Here is a 10745-nt window from a genome sequence, read left to right as displayed (position 1 = left end):
CTGCAGTGCCAGCATTCCATATGGGTATGACTTTGAGTCCTGGCTGCTCCACTTCTGATCAAGCTCACTGTTATAGCCAGGGAAAGCAGTAGAAGATGGCCCAAGTGCTTGGGTTCCTGCACCCACATGGGAAATCCAGAAGAATCTGTTGGCTCCTGACTTCAGATCAGCCCAACTCTGGTCATTGTGGCCATCTGGGGAGTGAACCAGCAGATGGACAATCTCTCTCTCTCTCTGCATCTGCCACTCTGTAATTCTGCCTTTCAAATAAATAAATAAGTCTTGAAGAAAAGAAGTTTTAGACTTTGATTAAGTGTAAATTATCCCTGTACTCAATTATAGATTTTAATTTTTTCTTGTATCTAGGAAATCTTTGCCTAACTTAAAGTAAAAAAAAAAATTCTTCTATGATTTTTTTTTCTGGAAGTATTGTAGTTTTCAGTACTACAGTTAGATCTGTGGCATATTTTCTTTTCAATTTTGTAAATAGAAGCTATTTTATTGGAAATTAGTATCTCATTGTGCTAATACCATGTGTTGAAAAGGCTACACTTTCTCCCCTGCATGCGATAGTGCCTCTGTAGAAAACCTGCTCACCGTTTGTGTTTGGATCTTCTATGGAACCTCTTTTGTGTTCCATTCATCTGTCTGGCTTTCTGTATGACAACAGCACACTTTAGATTAGTATAAATTTATAACACTTAAAAATAATCCCTTTGATTTTATTATTTTTTCAGAGTTATTTTGGCTATCCTAGATTCTTTGCATTTTCATATGCACTTATATCAGCTTGTTACTTTAAAATTAACCAGGTTGCTAAATGAAAGATCTCTGTGAGTGAGATCCAAGTGGAAAGAACGGGCCATCAAAGGAGATACCTTTCTCTGAAGGGAGGAGAGAACTTCCACTTTGATTATGGCCTTATCCAAATAAAGTTGGAATTTGTGAACTCAAGAGGCTTCCATAGCCTCGGCAGCTTGAGATAAGAGCCTTGGGTGATTACTGACATCATAAATAAGACTGTCAATTGTTAAATCAACAATGGGAATCACTGTGCACCTGCTTTCCATGTAGGATCTCTGTCCTCAATGTGTTGTACTATGTGAATTAATGGTAAAACTACTACTCAAGCTGGCGCCATGGCTCACTGGGCTGATCCTCTGCCTGTGGCACCAGCACACTGGGTTCTAGTCCCAGTTGGGGTGCCAGTTCTGTCCCGGTTGCTCCTCTTCCAGTCCAGCTCTCTGCTGTGGCCTGGGAAGGCAGTGGAGGATGGCCCAAGTTCTTGGGCCCTGCACCCGCATGGGAGACCAGGAGGAAGCACCTGGCTCCTTGCTTTGGATTGGAGCAGTGCACTGGCTGTAATGGTCATTTGGGGGATGAACCAATGGAAGGAAGTCTTTTCTGTCTCTCTCACTGTCTAACTGCCTGGAAAACACAAGAAAAACCTTTGCCCATCATTATGAGGGGATCAGACCCCTTCCATTGTTGGGTGGTTGGGTCCCTCCATCAAACCAGAGGCAATTGGGTTGCACCTGTGAGAGGCCTCCAGTGTCTCACTGCTGGTGGCTCTCCATGGGGTGAGACCTGTAAGAATTTTACAGTGAAAGGAGCAAAGTTAATACACTCATAGTGGGGGTACCGTACTCTCCCCTCTTTTTTTAAGCATAGTCTTAAGGTCCTGCATGGGAAGTTAGTGCAAAGTAACTCTGATGGTTAATTTAAGAATTCACACTTTTTTGTGTGCTATCAGTGATCACCCAAGGCTCTTGACATGAGCTGTCTAGGCTATGGAAGCCTTCTGAATCCACAAGCTCCATCAATATTTAGAGAAGGCTGTAAGCAAAGTGAAAGTTCTCCCTTTGAAGAGAGTACATCCTTCTTTGATGACCACTTCTTTCCACAGGACTCTCACCCAGGGACACTCTCCATGTAGGCACACCTTTTTGCATAAGTGTCCTAACTTTCCATGCCTGAAATGCTCTTGTGGGCTTTTTAGCCAGACCAGAATGCCTTTAGGGATGACTCTGAGGTCATTGAGTGTTACTTAGAGCAATTGCCATTCTATGAGTCTGCTGTATGGACTGCTTCCCATGTTGAAGCATTTACTTCTCTTTAATTCTGGTAATTCTATCGATATGATCACTTTAACAATTGGTGCCTTCTATATGACCAACTTAAAACTTAATGCAATCAAATACAGTCACTTTTAACCTTAATCATATATATATATATATATGTTAAAACTTAAGATGTCACTTTCACCATCTAGCCCAAGGGGATGAGAGACATTTCTGGAGAATCTGAACTTATACTGAGGACTACACAGATCCTTTGTGTGGTTCTTTGGACAGAGCAGACAAATATTATACCCACTGGGGCTAGTACTCAGGCGCTGGTCTCCATTGAGGAGAAGAGCCCAACTGAGCAGAAGATGCTTCCCTTCTGATCAAAAAAAGGAGAAATAAGACATGCCAAAATTGGGTGTGTCAACTGAGGCACACCCTTAACCCTGGATACTGAACAGAGCTCTCTGGCCACATCCACTACTAGCCTCCAGAGATTCAGAGAAAGCAGAAAGTCCACTTATCTACAGTCATAGTACAAAGATAAAATCTGCCACAGTGGAAAAAAAAATAAAAAAGAAAAAATCTTGCTGGTCTGGACAAGTGGTGGCAAATTCTTTCAATTTCTGTTTGTTATGAAAGGTCTTTATTTCACCTTCATTCACAAATGAGAGCTTTGCAGGGTATAATAATCTGGGATGACAGCTTTATTCTCTTCAGACTTGGACTAGATTTTGCCATTTTCTCTTAGCCTGCAGGGTTTCTGATGAGAAGTCTGCTGTGAGTCTAATTGGAGATCCTCTGAGAGTAATCTGATGTTTCTCTCTTACGCGTTTTAGAATCTTGTCTTTTTGTTTCACTGTGGCAGTTTGATTACAATGTGTCATGGCAAGGATGTTTTCTGACCATGTCTATTCAAAGTTCTGTGTGCTTCCTGTACTTGGATGTCTCTTTCTTTTTCCAAACCCAGGAAGTTTTCTGCTAGTATTTCACTAAAAATGCCTTCTAATCCTTTCTCTCTCACCATGCCTGCAGGAACTCCTAGAACCAGAATGTTGGTCTTATTTTTTTTTTTATAGTATCCTGTAGATTCCCAACAGTCTTTTTTAGATTTCTAATCTCCTGGTCTTGTGTTTGGTTTGACTGTATACTTTCCTGTATAACATATGATTTCCATATAACATATGATTTATAAAGGCTTTTCCACACTCATTAGATTCATAAGGTTTCTGCCCTGTGTGAATTGTTTTGATATGAGGTATAACTTATAGAAAAAGGCTTTTCCACAGTCATTACATTTATAAGGTTATTTCCCTGTGTGAATCCTCTGATGCATTTGGAGTTGGAACTTAAAATCAAGTTTTTCCGCAGTCATTACACTCATGAAGTTTCAACACTGTGTGTATTCTCTGGTGCATTATGAGGTTTGACTTTTGTCCAAAGGCTTTTCCAGTCATTACATTCATAAGGTTTCTGCCCTATGTGAATTCTCTGATGCATGATGAAGGTTGACTTATGGCTAAATGCTTTTCACAGTTATTACGATCATGAGTTTTCTACCCTGTGTGAATTCTCTGCTGTGATATGAGGTTTGCCTTTTGGCCAAAGGCTTTTCCAAAATCATTACATTCATGAGGCTTCTTCCCTGTGGGAATTCTCTGATGTTTCCAAAGGATTGACTTTTATCCAGAGGCTTTCCCTTGGTCATTACATTCATGAGGTTTCTCCCCTGTGTGAATTTGCTGATGTTTCCTGAGATCTGACTTTCGTCCAAAGGCTTTTCCACAGTCATTACATTTATGAGGCTTCTCCCCTGTGTGAATTCTCTGGTGCATTATGAGGCTTGACTTTTGTCCAAAGGCTTTTCCACAGTAATTACATTCATGAGGTTTCTCCCCTGTGTGAATTCGCTGGTGTATTTTGAGGTCTGACTTTTGTCCAAAGGCTTTTCCACAGTCATTACATTTATGAGGTTTCTCCCCTGTGTGAATCCGTTGGTGCACGATGAGGTGTGACTTTTGTCCAAAGGCTTTTCCACAGTCATTACATTCATGAGGTTTCTGCCCTGTGTGAATTCGCTGGTGTATTTTGAGGCATAACTTTCGTCCAAAGGCTTTTCCACAGTCATTACATTTATGAGGTTTCTCCCCTGTGTGATTTTGCTGGTGCACGATGAGGTCTGACTTTTGTCCAAAGGCTTTTCCACAGTCATTACATTTATAAGGTTTCTCCCCTGTGTGAATTCGCTGGTGTAGGATGAGGACTGACTTTTGTCCAAAGGCTTTTCCACAGTCATTACATTTATAAGGTTTCTCCCCTGTGTGAATTCGCTGGTGTATGATGAGGTCTGCCTTTCGTCCAAAGGCTTTTCCACAGTCATTACATTCATGAGGTTTCTCCCCTGTGTGAATTCGCTGGTGTATTTTGAGGCATGACTTTCGTCCAAAGGCTTTTCCACAGTCATTACATTTATGAGGTTTCTCCCCTGTGTGAATCTGTTGGTGCACAATGAGGTGTGACTTTCGTCCAAAGGCTTTTCCACAGTCATTACATTCATGAGGTTTCTCCCCTGTGTGAATTCTCTGGTGTTTGATGAGGTCTGACTTCCATAGAAAGCCTTTTCCACAATGAAGGCATTTATAAAGTTTCTCTCCTGTGTGAATTCGCTGATGGTTTATGAGGTGTGACTTTCGTCCAAAGGCTTTTCCACAGTCACTACATTCATGAGGTTTCTCCCCGGTGTGAATTTGTTGGCATTTCCTGAGGACTGACTTTTGTCCAAAGGCTTTTTCACAGTCATTACATTCAGAAGGTGAATTAAAACTGAGTGATTTTCCACAAGGTTTACATGTGTAAAGTTTTTCCCTTGTATTTAGTCTCTGGTTTATTGTAAGATGTGACTGGTGAATGACAGGTTCAACATACATAATGTACTTATAAAATTTCTTTCTTGTGTGAGTTTGTTGATGCATATTGAGGCTAGAATTTCCATAGATAGCCTTTTCTATTTGAGTTGCTTTTCCAAAAGTGACAGTTGATTTATTACAGTTTTCTGCCATATGAACCCTCTCAGATTTACAGAACATCTTTCTTGTGAAGACTTTTGCTTGTCCAGTGGGTCCAAATGGCTGCTTCGTGATGTGAATCTTGTCATGCTGACCAAGAGGCTCACAGAACTGGAGAGGTTTTCCAGGTATCTTAGTGTTATCAAATTTCTCTTCACCCTGTAGTTGATCAGGCCCACTGGGGGGATACACAGTGTGACATTTATTCCATTCCTCAGGCTTCAATCCTGAATAGATTCCCTTTTCAATAATCAGTGTTGGAATATGGCTTGAATTTAAACTAAGTGTTTTTCTTAATTCAACTCTCTTGAGAGCTGATGTCTTCTTATTTTTCATAAAATCCTGATTCAGATTGTTGTCCTGACTTTCCTGGTTGATCCTAATCAGGTCATCCCTTTTCATGCCCACTGAAATGAGAAAAAAGCAATCATGTCACTGAATCACATGTAACTGTTTCTCCTGGCATACTCATGTAAAGGCAATGAAGTTACTTGTTATCCAAGTGGCATAAGATTTTCACAAAATCAGTATGAAGTACTTATTTGTGACCATTATATGGTTTTTCTCCTTAATACATTAATATACCATGAGGTTTCCCAATGTTCAAACATGATCCTTTTTACTATGGGAATTTGTCAAGGATGGTAGAATGACATTTGTGCTATGATGTGTGGGATGCCTGCATCTCAAAACAGTGTCAGTTTGAGCCCTGGCTACTCTGCTTTCAGTACAGCTCTCTGCCTATGTAAACTGGAAGGAACCAGATAATGGTTCATGTGCCTGGGAACCTGTGAGAAACCAGGGAAGACTAGAGGGATTCTAGAGTTTTGGCTTCAGACTAGTTAGACCTAAGTGTTGCAGGCATCTGGGAAGTGAGCTAATAGAGGACCTCTTTCTCTCTCTTCTCTCACTATCACTCTGCCTTTCACAAAGATGAAATATCTATAAAATATTTTAAAGAATGGAAAAGTATTTAATAAAAATATTCACCCACTGCCTAGCAACCATTTTTTTCCCTGTCCTTTTTCTCCAGTTTATTTTTATAAAAATTGTGTGCTTTTTGCTTCTCTGATATCTCCACCATAAACATGAAAAAGTTTTACTGATCATTTACTTGCAGGTGGAGAAGAGTGAAATGTGCCTGTACTTTAAGCAGGACAACATTTAAGGAGTAGGATTTGAATCTATGAGTGTCTCATGCTCAGTCTTCCTAGGTAAACATCATTTGTGGGATTTTTCAAATGAAAAACTACTTTGTCTCTACTCTATGACAGCTTCCCTAAATTCCTAAGGACACCCAACACCTTCAGCTTCTCAGAAGTACAACAGGTACAGAAAATTCCCAATATACCACTTTAGTTAAACACTCCCAATCAGTTTGAAGAATTTGTTTCTGCAAACTGGGATGTGCTCATCTTCTTTGAAAAGTGTTTTCTAGCTCATTCTGAAATCATCAGTGCTGGTTACCTCCTCTCAATTCTTTCTAGAAGCATTCCTGTGTGATAATTTGAATTTCTGGAGGCTTTTGATCAGTTGCCTCCTATTTTCACTGAAAGCTCCATTTCCTATGCTTTTCTTATCTTTTTATTTGCTTATTTTTCAATGATACTGAAAAATAAGAGAGAAATCATACTTCAAACTCCACCCTTAAAGAAATCTGAGCCACCCAACATAAACCCACAAGGCTACTTGACCTTGGGTCTCAAAATCTCATTACTTTCTTGGTGAGTCTAGGATCACTTATTTTCATGGTTTTTATAAGTTCATGCTTAGTTTAGGATTTCTTTTTTTCAAAGAATTATTTTATTTATTTGAAAGCTAAAATTATATAGAGAGATAGAAACAGAGAGAAGTCTTCCATCTGCTGGTTCACTCCCCATATGGGCACAACCAGTGCTGGGCCAAGATGAAGTTAGGAGACAGGAGTGTCTTTCTTGTCTCCCACATGGGTACAGGGGGCCAAAGACTTGGGCCAACCTCTGCTCTTTTCTCAGGTGCATTAGCAGAGAGCTGGATTAGAAGAGGACTAGCTGGGACTTGAACTGGCACCCATATGCAATGCTAGTGTTGCAGGCTGGAGCTTTAACACACTGCATCATAGTATCATTCCTAGCTTCATAATTTCTGATGTCACAGCACAGAGGCTTACTCATGACCATCTTTTATTTTTAAAGATTTATTTGAAATTCAGAGTTACACAGAGAGGAGAGGCAAAGAGAGAGTAAGGTCTTGATCCAATGGTTCACTCCCCAATTGGCCACAACGGCCAGAACTGTGCTGATCTGAAGCCAGGAGCCAAGAACTTCTTCTGGGTCTCCCTCGGGTGCAGGGGTCCAAGGACTTGGAACATCTTCTACTGCTTTCCCAGGCCATAGCTGAGAGCTGGATCAGAAGTGGAACAACTGGTGCCCATATGGGATGCTGGTGCTTCAGGCTAGGGTGTTAATTCACTATGCCACAGCACCAGAAACATGATCATCTTTTAGCATTTACTTATTTACTTACTTGAGAGTCAGAGAGACAGAATGAGAGATAAAGACAGACTGAAACAGAGGTTTGCCAACTGTAGGCTCACTTCTCAAATGTTTCCAACAGACTATAATTTTCTTATTTATTTGAGAGGCACAGAGTTAAAAAAAGAAAAAGACTAAGAGAGAGCTCACATTTATTGATGCAGTCCTGAGCAAGTTCTATGCCTGGGCAAAATCATGAGTGGGAACTCAATCTGAGCAATGAGTTACAAATAAGTTTCCAGGGGCTGGCATTGTGGTATAGCAGGTAAAGCCACCACCTGCAGTGCCAACACCACTTATGGGCACCAGTTTAAGTCCTAGCTGCTCCACTTCTGATCCAGCACTCTGCTATGGCCTGAGAAAGCAGTAGAAGATGGCCCAAGTCCTTGGACCCCTGTATCCATGTGGGAGACCTGGAAGAAGCTCCTGGCTCCTAGCTTCAGATCAGTACAGCTCCAGCCATGGCAGCCAATTGGGAAGTGAACCAGTGGATGGAAGATGGGAAGACCTCTCTCTCTTTCTCTCTCTGCCTCTCCTCCTTCTCACGCTCTGACTTTCAAATAAATAAATCTTAAAAAAAAAAAAAATAACAGAAACAGGCCAGCGTGGCAGCTCAATAGGCTAATCCTCTGTCTGTGGCACCAGCACACCAGGTTCTAGTCCTGGTCGTGGTGCCGGATTTTGTCCAGGTTGCCCCTCTTCCAGGCCAGCTCTCTGCTGTGGCCCAGGAGTGCAGTGGAGGATGGCCCAGGTCCTTGGGCCCTACACCTGCATGGCAGACCAGGAGAAGCACCTGGCTCCTGGCTTTGGATCAGCGTGGTGTGCCAGCCACAGCACACCGGCCATGGTGGCCATTGAAGGGTGAACAAATGGCAAAAGGAAGACCTTTCTCTCTGTCTCTCTCTCTCACTGTCCACTCTGCCTGTCAAAAAAAAAAAAAAAAAAAACCAGAAAAATTAATCTTAAAAAAATAAGTTTCTTTATGTTGCCTAATTAACATGCATAGAAGGAACTAATAAGTGCATGAAGGAAAAGGTATGAAAGTATAGAGAAGGACAAGTTAGAATTTGGGGAATGTATCAAACCTAAATAAAAGCCTTAGTAACATCAGAAAATGACTGGATTTTTATTTTTAATCAAAGAACATCTTCACTAAGAACAAAAGTTAGAAAGATATTGGTATCTCTAAATGCCTGTGTCTGATGCACAAAACCAGCTGTCATCAGGAGTAAGGCTTGAGAAAAATTCATGGAAAGAACACCAGTCAACATCTGCACACTTTCTGCCTTGGCCTCCCTGTCTCTTATGTGCAGACTGACCTGGAAGGCTCTCATTCAAGCATTCATCCACCATCCATGGCTCTGCTCCTTGCTCCAACTTGAAGATTAAGTCAGGTTTGGTAATGCAGTGCCCTATTAATGGAAACAAAGTAAGACTTTGTGAAATCACTATCTTGGGTTATTTAAAGGACTACAGCTTGGTTCAGGAGCTATGCAACAAATGTTCCAATTTGAATCTTTTGTTAGGTGGTAGATGTTCAGATTATTCATGGACTCAAATTCTAATCCTGCCCAATATTAAACATTATAAACTGTTCCCTTATTTATCAAATAGCAAGAAAATGTTATCACTGGGCATGTGAAGGGTGTCACTCACCCAAGGAGAACAGGCTGCTGTAGGTCTCCAGCATCACATCTCTGTACAGAATTTTCTGAGCATTGTTCATTTTCTGCCATTCCTCCCACGTAAAGTACACAGCCACATCTTCAAATGCTGTCATCACCTATAATAATACACTTCCAGTCAACATATTAACTCCATCACAAAATAAACACTGACAGTTGTGTATGGTTATGAAGGAAAAAAGGAAGGATATGGTGTCACATTAGACTTGTTGAGTGTTTAGCAAGCCACACAGAACATTCAACAGAGTCAAACCCATGATCTACTGGCTGTGAGAAATGCCCAAGCTAGAGGGAAACAGGAGGTTCAAATCACAAAGGCCACATCTGTCAAGGGGAATTGCACAGCAGGCTAGAAGAGGGGCAATACTGACTCTTGAATGGGCAATGTTAAGGAGAAGTATGTAGAAGCATCGAGAAAAAAAGACAAGAAACCATCAGTGAAATTACGATGGGAATGAACAGAAAACAATTTCCAGGAAAACATCATGCATATCATTTCCAATATGTCAGAGAAAAAATATATTAAAAGACAGGGCAGACATTTAGCTTAGTGTTGTTTATGATGCCACCTCAGAGTGTCTATGATTTCCAATGCCAGCTCTAGTTTCTAGCTCCCAGATAATGCAAACCTGGGGAAGCAATGGTGATGTCACCAATGAAGGAGGCATAGATTCCATTCCTCAATCCTGGCTTCAGTCCTACCCCACCTATTTGGTATGGTTATCTAGGAAGTGAATTAATGTGTCAAAGCTCTCTCTCAGTCCATCAACTTTTTTCTCTATCAAGCTAATAAATAATTTTAAGTAAGAAAATACAGGTAAGACAAAGAATACAAATTAGCTTTTGCCCTTGTCTATGATTATTCTACTGATAAACAATTGAAATAACATTATACCGGCTGGCACTGCAGCTCAATAGGCTAATCCTCCACCTAGTGGTGTGGCACACTGGGTTCTAGTCCCGGTTGGGGCACCGGATTCTGTCCTGGTTGCCCCTCTTCCAGTCCAGCTCTCTGCTATGGCCCGGGAGTGCAGTGGAGGATGGCCCAAGTGCTTGGGCCCTGCACCCCCTGGGAGACCAAGAGAAGCACCTGGCTCCTGGCTTCAGATCAGCACAGTGCACCAGTCGCAGCGCGCCAGCCGTGGCAGCCATTGGAGGGTGAACCAATGGCAAAAAAAAAAAAAAAAAAAGGAAAACCTTTCTCTCTGTCTCTCTCACTGTCCACTCTGCCTGTAAAAAAAAAAAAATAAAGAAATAAAGAAATAACATTATATCTAATTAAAGTGAAAGCAATGGAAATACTTGCCCAAAACATTCAAATGATAAACATTTGAAATAACATTATACATAATTAAAGTGAAAGCAATAGAATTATTTGCCCAAAAAGAGAACCTGGGAATGTCTGCAGTACAATCT

General features: G+C 41.1%; 1 protein-coding gene across 4 annotated transcripts in view; it reads right to left on the bottom strand.

Moving 5' to 3' along the window:
* Nucleotides 1-408: 408 nt before the first annotated feature.
* The window catches only part of LOC127490116 (uncharacterized), a 46519-nt gene continuing 36182 nt past the window's right edge, over nt 409-10745 (bottom strand). For all 4 annotated transcript variants that reach the window (XM_089309582.1, XM_070054811.2, XM_089309580.1 and 1 more), the window contains 3 exons: nt 9301-9427; nt 8964-9056; nt 409-5538 (listed from right to left, as the gene is read on the bottom strand). In XM_089309582.1, coding sequence (XP_089165708.1) covers nt 3749-5538; nt 8964-9056; nt 9301-9424 — 2007 coding nt within the window. In that variant the 5' untranslated portion in view covers nt 9425-9427 and the 3' untranslated portion in view covers nt 409-3748. The remainder of the gene's footprint in view (nt 5539-8963; nt 9057-9300; nt 9428-10745) is intronic.

This window comes from Oryctolagus cuniculus, chromosome 12 (genome assembly GCF_051225735.1).
Source record: "Oryctolagus cuniculus isolate XC-2025 breed Fujian yellow rabbit chromosome 12, ASM5122573v1, whole genome shotgun sequence".
In the NCBI taxonomy this organism is placed as follows: domain Eukaryota; kingdom Metazoa; phylum Chordata; class Mammalia; order Lagomorpha; family Leporidae; genus Oryctolagus; species Oryctolagus cuniculus.
This window is presented reverse-complemented; position numbering and strand designations above follow the sequence as displayed.